Here is a 14,240-nt window from a genome sequence, read left to right on the forward strand (position 1 = left end):
TATATTATTTATTTGTTTGTACTATACCCAAATTTACATTATAATTATTTGTTTGTATTATTTATTTGTTACCTACTTACATTATAATTATTTGTTTGTATTATTTATTTGTTACCTATTTTCATTATAATTATTTCTTCTCTTGCATTGTGTAGGAACTTCAAGCACAAGCCTGGTACGGTGACAAAACCAAAAGCAAAAATAAATCATTCAACTGGTGGGAATGTTGGAATATTGTCAAAGATTGTCCTAAATTTAGAGTTGTGCCTGTTGGTCTAGAAGTTTTCATGAACAACACCCCTCTACACTCTACACTCGATCATGACTCGTATGTTCATGAAGATGATGCAGAAGAAGTGCCCGAAATGCCCCTCCCTGAACAAGCGTCGGGTTCGACCTGTTATCCAATTAGGCCTCAAGGTAAGAAGGCTTCAAAGAGAAAAGGGAGTGCTTCCAAGAATGATTATGCAAAGTTCATGGAAGAACTTGCTTGCCAAGGTGAATTGACCTTGGCGAGGGAAATGGCGAAATATGAGGTTGATAAGGCTAGAAATGACGCAAAAGCTGCAGCTATTGAGAGAGAATTTCAGGCTAATGAGAGAGAAAGAGAGCTATTTAGGCAAGAAAGGGAACATGTTAGAGAAGAAAGATGGGCTCAACGAGATCGTGAGATTATGAACACGCCTTTAGAAGGGAAGTCTCTAAATTCTAATTTTTTTTTGGAAGTCAGAGAAAGCGGACGTGGTGCAAAGGAGGTGTGCAAGAGAAGTGAGAGCAAGCCAAGATGGTCCTAGCACCACAAGAGAAGATTATCCTAGCACCACAAATTGGTTAAGTGATGATGAATAAAGTAGTTTTTGTAATCGGAGCCCATAATTTTCCAATCACTTTGGGTTGTAATTTATTATTTATTGAATATAGTATTTTATGTTGTTTTCAATTTATTGAATATTTATTCAAATGAATTTGGTAAGTTATTTATACTAAGAGAATATTTATTTAAATGACAAAAACACACCAAATAAAATTACATAAGCATACCGAACAATAAAAAACTCACTAAAGCTGAACTAAAAAAATTACATAAACATACCAAATAATAAAACACACCAAATAAAATTACATAAATATACTAAATAATAAAAAACACACTAAATAAACTTAATTATCTTCAGCTTGTTTCAATGCCCACTGGTGCTTTATCGAGTCATTTTGCCCGGCATTGTGCATGTCTGGCATTTGAAATGCAGTATATCGTTGAATGACCCTTTCATTGTAACGTCCATCCCTTTGTAATGGCTCATGTTGCACGGGCTCATCAGTGGCATCATGAGCACAATATATACGTGTTCTTGAATTGTTCATCGTGTTTGACTTATATTCATCAACGGTTTCATAATCGTACTCATCTTCCACAATCATGTTGTGAAGAATGATGCACGTCATCATGATGGATCGAAGTGACTTTACATCAAACAATCTGGCAGCACCCTTGACGATCGCCCAACGAGCTTGGAAGATACCAAAATAACACTCCACATCCTTGCAAAGTGTTTTTCCTTTGCACTTCGCGGACGTGGCACTGTTTTGACAAATGTTGACCACCTTGGGTAAATGTCGTCAGCTAGGTAGTATGGCCCGTCGTACATACGTCCGTTGACCTCATATGTGACTTTTGGTGCCTTTCCTTGCAGGACATCGTTGAACACTGGGGATTGGACACGGACGTTGAGGTCATTTTGAGCTCCCGGAACCCTGAAAAAGGCGTGCCAAATCCATGTATCAAAAGATGCCATCGCCTCCAAAATGATACTTTTTGCTCATTTTTTGTCCCCATAAGCACCTTGCTATGCACTTGGACAGTTTTTCCACGTCCAGTGCATACAATCAATGCTTCCAATCATCCCAGGAAAACCACGCATCTCTGCCTTCTTCAGAAGCCTTTGCAAGTCCATGTTTGTAGGTTTCCAGAGGTACTCTGCAGTGTAGATAGATTCGCTTGCTCCGCAAAACCTCATCAAGGACTCAAGAATGGTTGATTTCCCCATCCTCGTTATCTCATCCATTTGGTTTGCAGATGCTCCATATGCAAGCATCCGCAAGCCAGCAGTAATTTTTTGTTGAGGAAGGAGACTAGAACCAAAAACATCCTTCTTTTGCACAAAGTAAGGATCATGGTTGCAAACAGTAATCATGAATTTGTTGAACAAATGTCGTTCCATTCTAAAACGACGTCTAAAGTACGTATCAATGAATGCACTATTACAGACAAAATAATCGTCCAAGAGTTCCGTACCTCGTCGTTGCCTACTTCTATCAAGGCTTCCAGAACAGCTGAGCCTGCAGATCTGAGTCACAGCTTGGATGACTCGACGGGAATGTGAGGCTCTGCCCATTCTTGCTTCCTCATCTCTTCTTCTACGCTCCTCATTCTCTTCCCTTTCATTTTTTGCCACCTAGAGATTGAACATTCCTTCTGATTGGTTAAACAATTCTTCCTCTTCCTGATCGAGTTCCCACATGATCCTTGAGGAAGAAGAAGACATTGTAAGAAAGAAGCAGAAACTATGAATAATGATAGAGATTTATGTTGAGGAGGAAGCGGAAACTATGAATAAAGATAGAGATCTTGAGAAAATTGGAGTGAGATTTGTGAGGATGGATGGTGGATTATATGGAGGATTCAGAAAGGATTAGGTTGTAGATAATGCCACGTGGCATGCCGTCATTCGTTAAAAATCTGATGGAAATCTATCCTCAAAGATTGTAAACAGATTATGACACATGGCGTGACGTGATTGGTTAATAATTTTATCATAAATCCATCATCAATAATTGTATTTTCGGATAATGACACGTGGCATGCTGTCATTTGTTAAAAGCTGATGGAAATCTATCCTCAAAGATTGTAAACAGATTATGATACGTGACGCGACATGATTGGTTAATAATCTTATCAGAAATCCATCACCAATAATTGTATTTTTGGATAATGACAGGTGGCGCAACGAGTACGATTAAAAATCTTATCGGAAATCCATCCCCAATAATTGTGTTTCCGGAATTTATGACACGTGGCGCAACGAGAACGATTAAAAATTTTATCCGAAATTACAATTAAAATTATTTTGTATTATTTAATAATACTTCGGACAATGACACGTGGCGCAACGAGAACGATTAAAAATCTTATCCGAAATTACAATTAAAATTATTTTGTATTATTTTATAAATAAAAAAAAATACAAATATTTTATTGCCTATTGTTAGGACTATTGAAGTATAACGGTGGAGATACAAATTACAAAATGCAATTACTGTTTATTAAGGTCAATTACTATTTATCAGGTGGATAGTGAATAACCTGAGGGAAGGCTCTACGTTGGAGTTGATAAGTGAAGACACCAAGCTGTGAAGAAACTTCCTACCCAAAAAGCAACAGAGCGGTCGGACTGGTTGTTTTGGCTGATCCTTTGATGAGCACCCAAACTCCGTCTTAAATTACCAAAACGCCCCCCCAAAATCCAACATAAAATCCTCTAAATTCCAAGATTCAGTACAGGACCGACCTCTGAGAATCGAAAATTTTCCAGGTAATAATATCTCTTTTTCGTTTTCCCTTCCCCCCAATTTTACTTATTTATATTTCCCTTTCTATCTTGGTCTCGGTTTTTGATTCGGTAATGTTTATCCGGAGCTGCTTTGTACTCTCCGTCTTGTTTGTTTGCCCAGAAAATCGACGGAAAATGGTACCCTTTTCCTTCTTGCCGTTGTTTCAATCATCACAAAGTTTAATACTTTAGCTTAAGTTACTTAGATGATTAATCATTAGGTGTTGTAATCAAGCTATTTACTTTGTAGTGGAAGCTAATTACTTGGTCTAAAACGAAATCTTGAAAAAACTGCACGCTTGATCTGGAAGTTATAATTTCAAACTAATTTGGCTAGGGATTTGAAGAAAGCACTTTTTAAAAAGTGCTTTCTTGATTATGCTTTTTCTTTGAGTTAGAAGAAATTTCCTCAGGCAAATAATTTCATTGTCTTATACTGCATTGCAAGTTTGCAACCCTTTTATCTCATCATTTGTCCCAATTTGTCATCATTTGTCAGTTCAGATTCTCATAAACCTTTTTGGGCTTTCAGCAATTATGGTGTTAAGAAAGAAACATTGCATCCAAATGAAAAAGTTGACATCCTTTGGAATTTTAGTGCTAATAATGATGCTGTATGTTTCTGATTGCTAGTTTTGAGTTGGAAGAGATGTTGATGGGTCATGCAGATGGTATATCTGAGCCTCGGTCATCCAAGGATCGGTTACTTCCTTATGCTGAATCATCCGAGTTAGATGATGTTGACACTGCAGACTCTTCTGAGCAAATTCTTCACACGGCCTCCTTCGAAGAGCTTGCAAAGAATATCGTTAAGTATGACACTGTTATATGGCTTTCTATATCGCTGTTGCTGGTTTTAGCTTGGGGAGTTGGCATCATCATGCTTTTATATCTGCCTTTTAAGAGATATGTTCTTCAGAAGGATGTTTCCTCACGAAAACTATATGTTACGCGAAGTGAAATAGTTTACAAGGTGCATACCTTACTTGAATTCTTCCCATGTTTCTAATTGTCTTTAAACTAAATAGAATTATTCTATTTTCGCATCGTTGCTCACACGAAAGAAAAACAATGCATTGAGGTAATACTTCTTCTCTTTCTCGTCCTTTTTCCACAAAGGTTTCGAGGCCATCTTTCATACCCTTCTGGGGCATCACTACAATTGAGAAGCATGTACCCCTTTCCCTGGTGATTGACATCATTATAGAACAAGGTACTGATACTGGCCTTACTGTGCTCTATAACCTACTTCCATTGATTCATATGCCTGCATGTATTACATGATTAATCTTTGTAATTGTTGATGTTAGTTTGCAATTTGAATTCATGCATATATGTTATAGTGTGAAACTATTATATTTCCAAAGCTGCATTGTCGAACAAGATAGATGCAGGGAGTAAGTAGTCGTGTAAAAAGATGGCGGATAAGGATTTGGCATGCAAAACCAGGTTTATTAAGCGCATAATGGATATTTAATGCAGAAATAAATGAAGTTACCACAGCTAGAAGTAGAATGCCAGAGAGTACAAGGTCTCTCAGTGCCTAACACTGTATAAAAGTTTGATAATGTGAACTGTAATGGATGGAAAGTTGCACATTGGTTTGGAACTTTGCATCATACATCTTCACATTAGCACGTTGATTATAAATTTGATATCAATATTCTTTTGGGTTAGCAAAACTACATGACGTAGCCAGAACAAGTGAAAGTTTAAAGACTAATGGTATCTTCTGTTGCATTATGCATAGGTTGCTTGCAGTCAAGGTATGGAATTCATACCTTTAGAATTGAAAGTATAGCATGTGGAAAAGCCGCAGCTGTAGATGAACTACAGGTTCAAGGGGTTTCTAACCCTAGTGGTTTGAGGAAGGTGACTAAAACTGCCTTTTAGTTGTGTTCTAATTTGAATCAGCAAAATTAATCAGATTCTTTTTTATATGTGTTTTGGTGGCGTACTATTGTTTAGTCTTACAACCGTTAAGTATAAATTGGGTGTTTGTTGTTGTATGACTAGTAGGTAATCATAACAGAAGCTTCAAAAGCCATACGAGAAAGTGCTGTAAGTTGGAAGCCTACTGCCACCACTGCTGAAGGGGAAAGCGTGGCTCGTACTGGATCATTGACCGAGGGACCTCTTGTTTTGAGATCGCCATCTAAAAGCTTAAAGGTATACGTTGATGAAACTGCTGCAATAAGAACTTTTTTCCGTCTTTGTCAAACTTTTTTCAGTTCTAATTTTATTGACAACGCACTCAATTCACAATCCCTGTCCAGTTTTGTAAAGTGGATCGATGGTGTATTGATTAAACATGTTTTTGCCCATATTATGCAGATGTCAGCATCACCACGCTATGCTTCAATAGAACGCAGAGGCGTAGTACCTGGGGATTTGCTACTTAATAAACTTGACGAAGTCAATAAATCTGTGAAGGTATCTTCTCCGTGCCTTTATTTTATTTTTCTCTGTGGAGCGGACAAAAATAACATGATTCATCTTGATAGCTGCTTGATTAATGATTTGCAAACTTCAAATTATTTAATTATAGGTGTTCAATTATTTATTTTCTGAAACTACTCATCTTCCTAACAGAGAATCGAGTTGTTAATTGAGAAGTCCCGTGCACACCCTGAGTCCTCAACTGAAATGAAGTCAGATGTACGCTAGGCCTGTAGATGTACCTTTAACAAACAACAAACGAGCAGTGAAAGAAGAGAGATGTATAAATATTTCTGCATGTGTCTGTAACTTTTGGAATTGGTTACTAATGGCTTCCCCGGTTACCTCGGTTGTAGCTGTACAGGATGTTGCAACCTAAAAGCGTTTTGAACAGCGGCTCATCGCGATTCCTTTTTGTTTATCTTATGGTAGAGATTTGCCGTTTCTTACTATCTTTGTAGTTTCTCATTGACTGATATTGCTTAGATATAATTCACTGGATGAAATTTCAGTTTTTAAGATGCATTAGTTTATGTTTCGAAAGGGAAGAAACTTCAAAGATTTCGGGTTCTCATTACCAATTGGTCATGAATAATGTTTCATAGGGCCATGTTATATCATGATATGCAAAGGACCTCTGAGGATATTTTTCTTTGCCTTTGCCAAAGAGATGAAGGTCCACTGAGTGAAGGGGCCAATACATCACCCACTTCTACCGACGGAATCCTAACTTGATACATTTAGTCAGTATTCTCCATTGCTCAAATTAGTCTATTTGACTAAGTTAATCGGTATATTTATGAGAACATAAAGAAATTAAATAGAGAAATGAACATATAAAGCAGAAAAGCTCTTGTTGAGCATTTTCAAAGTACATGCTGTTTTCTTCTATCGTTGAGTCCCGACGACGATTCATGAAAATTATGTCGCATGTACCAGAGCAACACATAATACAGCAACGAAGGCAATGCATCGACATATTGCATTTAGATCACATCAACAAAGCATCAAAAGATTGAAGTCAAGCAATCTGAAGAACCTTGCCGACCTCTACATGACGTCCCTGCCAAAGTCTACCTTCCATAAGCTTGTTCGAGGAATTGGTACGCGTAACTATCTCATTAGCAATGCTTGTAGTTCTCATTTGGAAGTTTTGTCTAAGTCAAGGGGAGTATCTCGAAGTATACTCACTTGACCTTAATGTACTTTTTTCCTACGATTATGTCTCTACCTTACTAGGTTTTAATGAGACATTCATCCTGGGTTGGTCATACTCTTGTGACCATTCTACTTGCATACCGAAGACGTATAGTTTTGACTTAATGCAACTTCTCACGTTTCTCCTTAGGCTATGAGTTTTTATTCTATCTTGGATTTTACCATAGCGAGGTTTTGTGAATTTTACTACCTATGTATTCTTTCGTTTGTTTTGAGACTCGCGTTGGCTACTTGTGTCGACTAGACAAGATGACTTCATCAACTGTTTCTACATTTGCCTTAAGACCTGATACACTATCCATTTGAGTATTTACACACTTAAGGAAAGTGTTGTGAATATACTTCTAGCACATGTGTGATTGTGTAAATCATTAGTAGATTGTACTTAGGATATTAGAAGACCATTTCCCTTTAGAATTGTATTACTTGCAGAGCAAGAAATCCTCCTGGGTTTACTATAAACTAGTATATGCCCACATACAAAGTATGTGAAATTTTTTACTTTTATTTTAAAATTGAAAGAGAGAGAAAGAGAGTCAGAGAGAACGTGGGAGTGGGGAGGGAGGGAGAGATGTTTGTTTTTTTTATTTTTTTTTGTAAATGAGAGATGATAAAATTATGTTTAAAAAAAATTAGCAAAATTTTGTTTTGTGAAATTACATTACTGTCCTTAGCTTTTTTTTTTTTTTTTTTTTTTTTTTTTTTTTTGTGTGTGATATTAGAACAAAAATGTCTTTTCACACTCTTTTGGTGGACAAAGAGGGTTTTATTAATATGTAGTTATGCATGGGGAATAACACACAGAATTCCTCAAGCCTATTCTCCATCTCTCTCAGATAAAATAAGTCATAACAATTAGGTTATTTTGTTAAGAAAGAGTTTAGGGAAGCCATTTTCATCAAAGCTCTCAAAATTTTTATGAGTGTGTTGTAGGCCTATTTAACTAAGCTATTCTAGGGAATAGAGAGAGGGAGGCCTGCGGCAGTGAGAAAGAGATTTAATCGTGAGGTATGTGTGTATCACCCCATTATGCCTTTATTTGTAGTAGTAGGATAGGTTAAATCCTTACCCTTTTAGGATTACAACTCTCATAGGAATTAGACTACTAAAAGGAATATAAAAGATATCCTTAGATACACTAGGATTTACACAATCACATTCCTATTCTAAATATGACTGTAACACTCCCCCTTGAGTGTGTAAATACTCAAACAAAACATCGCATCAAATCTTCAGTAGATAAGGTAGAACAGTTGATGAAGTCGGCGGCACAACGGGCCAATGCGAGTCTCAAATTTAAAGAAAGTATGCATTGGTAGTAAAACTCACAAAATCTCGTTATGGTAAAACCCAAGGTGGGAGAAAAACCCATAAACTAAGGAGAAAAGCGAGAAGTATGCAATGTCTAAAACAAACATCAAACAGGATGAAAGTCGTGAACTCAATAGAGTATGATCATCCCAGGAGGTGCCTTATTGTAACGACTTGTCCCTAAAAAATACAGTTTTTATAATTTTGGAATGTGGAATTACAAAAATGCCCTTCGATGCAAATACGTTGACTTTTGTGGACTGCCTTGTCATGTCACATAAGATCTGTTTTCTTGGCGTATCCTCGTAATCTTCATCACTACAAACGCGTGGGTGCAAGAGGAATCAATTTGAAGTTATTAACAAACGAAGTTGAGGGCAAAATGGTCATTTGACCATAAATCTGGAAGGCTCCAGATTTTGTTGGAGCAATCAGTTGATGCCATGTGTGTGGCTGAGATGGAAAAGAAAGGAGAGAAAAGGAGGAACTGGACCAATCATAAAAAGGCGGAGGTGAGGAGTGATCAATGAGAAAAGAGAGCAAGGAGGGAAATGAAGGAGAAGAGAAGGAGGGGAACCAGTCAGGTTCCCCTTGACCTGCATGACCCGACCCGGTTCCTTTAGAATTTTCTGATGGTTTTTTGTCCATTTCTCCGGTGAACCACGTCAAAAAATCACCTGGAAACCACTCCACGCCCTCCCCTCTACCAATCCCACCCCAAAATGGAAGAAATTGGACCCGATTTCAAGAAGAACCGCACTGATGGGTACGGTGGTTCCATGGCAGCGATCCGTTCTTTTCTGAAGCCAACTCCATTGACCACCACCACCAATGGATTCCCCTCAACCTCAGGAACAAAGCCCATGCATTGGTTATGGTGTTGGAGCTTGTTTGGAGTCGAATCAAGAACACCTGATTCTAGGGTTTCTGGCGGTTCTAGGGTGATTTGAGGTGTATCCTGGCCGAATTGGACTTCGACCTAGGTATGAAAGTTGTTCCTCTCATTGAGATCTTCATTTCTGTAAAATTTGGGAATTTTTGGAGTTGTTGAATTTTCCTGTGAGTCGGGGTTGGCAGCCACTGTCCCATGGCGGCTCGTGCGTTGACGCATGCGGGAAAACCCAAGGTCCCTCCCTAGGTTTTTCGACGTGCCGGATTCGAATTTGTCATCCATTTTCACAAATTCTAATGTTTTAGTATAGTTTTACTAAATGGTCCCTAATTGTGTTTAGGCGCGTTGGCGGGAAGCGACGTCATCCTCTCTAGCTCGAGCAGCTCTTGGGCAATAAAATATCTGTGAGTGGACCCTTTCTTAACTATTGTGTTTTATAAAATATTAGCCTAGCATGCATTGCATATTCTATGATTTTAATATGTTTTATATTATAAATTATGAACTTTTATAATCATGGTTTACAAAATAGTTTGATTCATCAAAATCACGTTTTATTAAAGGTTATGAAATATCAAATTTGCAAGTATGGATTTCTATGGATTTATTATGGTTATAAAGATGGTTTAAGCTAGAAAGTTATATGATTTTATGAGATGATGCTTTGAGCATTTGAACTTCAAGATTTAATATGAGTTTTTGAGACATGTTTTTGGTACTTATCTAGTGGGTTATCATATGGCACATCCACATACCATGGGTATAGATGTCTATGGCCATAGGACACAGTGTCGGACAGCTTCACTAGCCACGGCTAGTGTCGGTGTGGATGTATGCTATTTTATACAGCTTCACCTTCGGGTGATGAACAGGTTATTCAGCTTCACCTTCGAGTGATGGACAAATATTGTCTTCGGGCGACTATGATACCCCTAGTTAAGTACTTCATTGATGAGATTTACGGATTTTCCTTCGAGCGGCATTTTCAGCATTAATGAGCATGGTTTTACACATACATGTTTTACGAATGTTTTGCATGGCATGCTAGGGTTTTTCATAAAACCTATATGTAGTATTATATATGTATTTTCAAAATAAGGGGTTATTATGGTCAGAAATAAAAATGTTTTCCTATTATTAGTATATTATTATAAACTTTGGTCCACTCACCATTTTGGTTTTTGCGCCCCCTCAGGAGTTAGGATTGAGGCACACGATCCTGGCGTCAAGGCACTTCGGCTTAGGTATCTTCGAACCTCTTCTATGTGAGTCTCAATCCTTGGTTCATACCTTTCTATAATAATTCTTTCACATTATTCTTGCTTAGTTTTATGCTTTGAACACGATTCTACTTTGGTTTAATCTATTCTAATTACATCTTTTAGTTATATGCGTGTTTAAAATGGCTTCGTCACCCTTGGGATGTGTAACTCATCAAAACCTCGTTAGGTAGCAAAAACCCAATGGGAAAAATGCTTATAATCGTAGGAAAAAGAGTACATTAAGATGAAGTGAGTATGCTCCAGGATACTCCCCCTCAGTTAGACATAACTTCCAAATAAGATAACCACAAGCAATTCAATTAAGATAATTTACGCATACCGATTCCTTGGATGAGCTTCTGAAAAGTAGACTTGGGTAATGACTTGGTAAAGAGATCAGCCAGGTTGTCTTGGGAACAGATGTGCTTGACTTCAATGTTCTGATGTTGTTGTTGTTGATGAGAATAAAAGAACTTCAGTGCTATGTGCTTGGTGTTGTCTCCCTTGATGTATCATTTCTTTAACTGCTCGATACATGCTACATTGTCTTCAAAGATCATCGTAGGAAGGCCAGCGATAGAAGTAAGACCACTAGTGCTTTGAATATGTTCCATAACTGCTCTCAACCAAAAACACTCATGTGATGCTTCATGCAGGGCGACAATCTCAACATGGTTTGAAGAAGTTGCAACTAGCATTTGCTTGGTAGACCTCCAAGATATAGCGGTGTCTTCAACGGTAAAGACATAGCCCGTTTGAGAACGTGCCCTATATGGGTCAGAGAACAAGGCGGGAATCAATTCATGAATTAAGGGGGCGGCAACTCTCGAAGATTCGTAGGTATAGAACAAGCCCAAATCCGTCGTACCCTTGAGGTAGCGGAAAATGTCCTTAACACCATTCCAGTGTTTGCGTATGGGCGCATTGCTATATCTAGCCAAAAGATTAACAACGAAGGAGATGTCAGGTCTAGTGCATTGAGCCAAGTACAATAAAGCCCCAATTGCACTTAGGTATGGAACTTCAGGCTCCAAAATCTCATCCTCATCCTTCTTTGGACTGAAGGGATCTCTTTTAGCATCTAGAGTTCGAACGACCATAAGAGTACTCGAATGCTTCGCTTTATCCTCATTAAAATGTCACAACACCTTTTGGGTGTGGTTCGATTGATGTACTAGGAATCCATCCGGATAGTGCTCGATTTTTAGGCCGAGGCAATATCGAGTTTTCCCAATATCTTTCATCTCAAATTTCGATTTCAAGTGCACGATAATTTCCTCAAGCTGTAGAAGAGTTCCGATAAGGTTCATGTCGTCGACATGAATTGCAACGATTGCAAATCCGGAATTGACTTCTTTATGAACAAGCATATGCATAATTCGTTGTTCACATAACCTTGACTTGTCAAATATTCACTTAGACGGTTATACCACATCCGCCCGGATTGTTTCAATCCGTAGAGTGATCTCCTCAATCTAATAGAGAGAGTGTTCTATGGTTTAGAACTATTTGAACCAGTCAATGAAAGTCATTCTGGAACTTTCATGTAGATTTCCGTATCTAGATCCCCATAGAGATAGACAGTTACCATGTTCATAAGCTGCATATTCAGTTTTTCGGACACTACCAAACTGATTAAGTAGCGGAACGTTATAATGTCCATTACGGGGGAATACGTCTCCTCGTAATCAATCCTAGGGCTGAGAGAAGCCTTGTGCTACAAGGCGTGGTTTTATCACATTATTTCATTATTCTCATTACGTTTCCTCACGAAAACCCACTTGTATCCCACGGGCTTCACATGTGGTGGAATAGAAGCTATAGGTCCAAACACCTTACATTGGAACAGATGGGCGAGTGATGGTCGGATTCAAACTAGGGTCACTAGTTAGTGCTGATTTCCTCTTCTAGGGTTATGAATCCTTTGAACCATGGGGTCTGCCACACTTCAGGGTCGGAGCAGATGATTGGCTAGCTGCCAATGTATCAAGCCGCGTAGAAGGTGCAACCTCTCCACCTTTGGGGACTGTTTGACCTTCCCAGGGGGTATTGTGACGTACGCGGGGTACATCTATCCTTGCAAATGCATTTGTAGTAGGTATATGTGATCTTGTCACCTTATCTAGATCATTATAAGCATCTGATATGCTCTGAGCAATGCTCTGAAGATCTATAATTCGTTGTACCTCAGTTTCAGACGGGGTAGTGCGAGGATCTAAATGAGACATAGTGGGAGCATACCACGACAATTCGCAGTGTTCTCCAGGAATGTTAGCATGCTTATCTCCCCTTAATGACGGGAAGATTGTCTCATCAAAGTGACAATCCGCAAAACGTGCAGTAAAGAGATCTCTTGTTAAGCATTCTAAATAGCAAACAATTGATGGCGAATCATAACCGACATAGATTCCCATTTTTCTCTGAAGACCCATTTTGGTACGTAGTGGCGGCGCTATTAGTATATAAACTGCGCATCCGAACACACATAAATGCAAGACGTTAGGCTCGTATCCAGTAACCAACTGTAACAGTGAATGAGGTTGGGTAGCGGTGGGCCTCAAGCGGACTAGCATAGCTGCATGCAATATTGCATAACCCTATGCAAATACTGGCAGTTTGGTTCTCCAAAGTCCGAGCTATCAATTGAAGGAACTTTATGAAAGCTTTTGCTAGGCCATTTGGAGTGTGAACATAGGGTACAAGATGTTCCACATCAATCCTTACTGATATGCAATAATTGTCAAAAGTCTGCGATGTAAACTTTCCAGCGTTATCTAGTTGAATCGACTTGATAGGATAATCAGGGTGGTGAGCTCTTAGCTTAATAATTTGTGCTAGGAGTTTTGCAAATGCAGCGTTGCATGTGGACAACAGGCAAACATGTGATCGTCATGTCGATGCATCAACCAACACCATAAAATATCAAAATGGTCTGCATGTTGGTTGGATAGGTCCACAAATATCCCCTTGAATCCTCTGAAGAAACTTAGGAGGGTTGTGAATAATCTTTGTAATCGAGGGTTGAGTATTCAACTTCCCTAAAAAGCATGATTTTCATGACGGGAATCTAACATAGGGAGGTATATGATGCCCATGTGATGATTTGAGGATACGGCGCATCATGTCACGTTTGGGATGTCCCATACGGTCATGCCAAAGCAGTAAAGTGCTCTGGAACTCAAGCACATGGCCGGCCACATGGTAGGCTTTCTATACCGCGAATGATTGTTATGTACAACCCAATCGGGAAATGTTCCAACTTCTTGTGAATATGCTTATGGCCATATTCGTACGAAGTGATGCAAAGAAATTCAGATCCATTATCTTCAGTGGTTTCAATATGATATTGATTATCTCGAATATCTTTAAAACTCAGCAATGTTCTTTTGGAACGTGAAGAATAAATGGCCTCTTTAATGGTTAAGACAATACCATTGGACAACATGATATGGGCCTTTCCGTATCCTTCAATCAGGTTGGATGAGCCTGAGAGAGTTGTCAGAGGTG

General features: G+C 38.6%; 4 protein-coding genes across 5 annotated transcripts; 1 reads left to right on the top strand and 3 right to left on the bottom strand.

Moving 5' to 3' along the window:
• Window positions 1-1,847: 1,847 nt before the first annotated feature.
• On the bottom strand, window positions 1,848-2,396 carry LOC137719831 (uncharacterized). Its single transcript, XM_068458840.1, has one exon. It carries the CDS (start codon window positions 2,394-2,396, stop codon window positions 1,848-1,850), a length of 549 nt encoding a protein of 182 aa, XP_068314941.1.
• A 1,009-nt stretch (window positions 2,397-3,405) lies between these two features.
• Window positions 3,406-6,564, top strand: LOC137720946 (uncharacterized). Of its 2 annotated transcripts, none has more exons than XM_068460072.1 (7): window positions 3,406-3,593; window positions 4,245-4,584; window positions 4,731-4,824; window positions 5,362-5,483; window positions 5,631-5,780; window positions 5,946-6,044; window positions 6,204-6,564. In XM_068460072.1, the coding sequence occupies exons 2-7, from the start codon at window positions 4,261-4,263 to the stop codon at window positions 6,276-6,278; spliced, it is 864 nt and encodes a 287-aa protein (XP_068316173.1). In that variant the 5' UTR covers window positions 3,406-3,593; window positions 4,245-4,260; the 3' UTR covers window positions 6,279-6,564. The 2 variants fall into 2 exon arrangements, with proteins under 2 accessions (XP_068316173.1, XP_068316174.1); XM_068460073.1 differs by lacking the exon at window positions 3,406-3,593 and adding an exon at window positions 3,616-3,749.
• Window positions 6,565-11,245: 4,681 nt separating this feature from the next.
• On the bottom strand, window positions 11,246-11,833 carry LOC137719833 (secreted RxLR effector protein 161-like). The gene has a single exon (XM_068458841.1). The coding sequence runs from the start codon at window positions 11,831-11,833 to the stop codon at window positions 11,246-11,248; it is 588 nt and encodes a 195-aa protein (XP_068314942.1).
• An 813-nt stretch (window positions 11,834-12,646) lies between these two features.
• On the bottom strand, window positions 12,647-13,306 carry LOC137719834 (uncharacterized). The gene has a single exon (XM_068458842.1). It carries the CDS (start codon window positions 13,304-13,306, stop codon window positions 12,647-12,649), a length of 660 nt encoding a protein of 219 aa, XP_068314943.1.
• Window positions 13,307-14,240: the final 934 nt, after the last annotated feature.

This window comes from Pyrus communis, chromosome 16 (genome assembly GCF_963583255.1).
Source record: "Pyrus communis chromosome 16, drPyrComm1.1, whole genome shotgun sequence".
Lineage (NCBI taxonomy): Eukaryota > Viridiplantae > Streptophyta > Magnoliopsida > Rosales > Rosaceae > Pyrus > Pyrus communis.

Excerpts from the sequence above, each read along its gene's own strand:
- LOC137720946 (XM_068460072.1), top strand. The coding sequence starts at position 4,261 with ATGTTGATGGGTCATGCAGATGGTATATCTGAGCCTCGGTCATCCAAG. Across the intron at positions 5,781-5,945 it reads CGCCATCTAAAAGCTTAAAG|ATGTCAGCATCACCACGCTA; the intron begins GTATACGTTGAT and ends CATATTATGCAG. Across the intron at positions 6,045-6,203 it reads AAGTCAATAAATCTGTGAAG|AGAATCGAGTTGTTAATTGA; the intron begins GTATCTTCTCCG and ends TCTTCCTAACAG.
- LOC137719834 (XM_068458842.1), bottom strand. The coding sequence starts at position 13,306 with ATGCTAGTCCGCTTGAGGCCCACCGCTACCCAACCTCATTCACTGTTA.
- LOC137719833 (XM_068458841.1), bottom strand. The coding sequence starts at position 11,833 with ATGGTCGTTCGAACTCTAGATGCTAAAAGAGATCCCTTCAGTCCAAAG.
- LOC137719831 (XM_068458840.1), bottom strand. The coding sequence starts at position 2,396 with ATGGGCAGAGCCTCACATTCCCGTCGAGTCATCCAAGCTGTGACTCAG.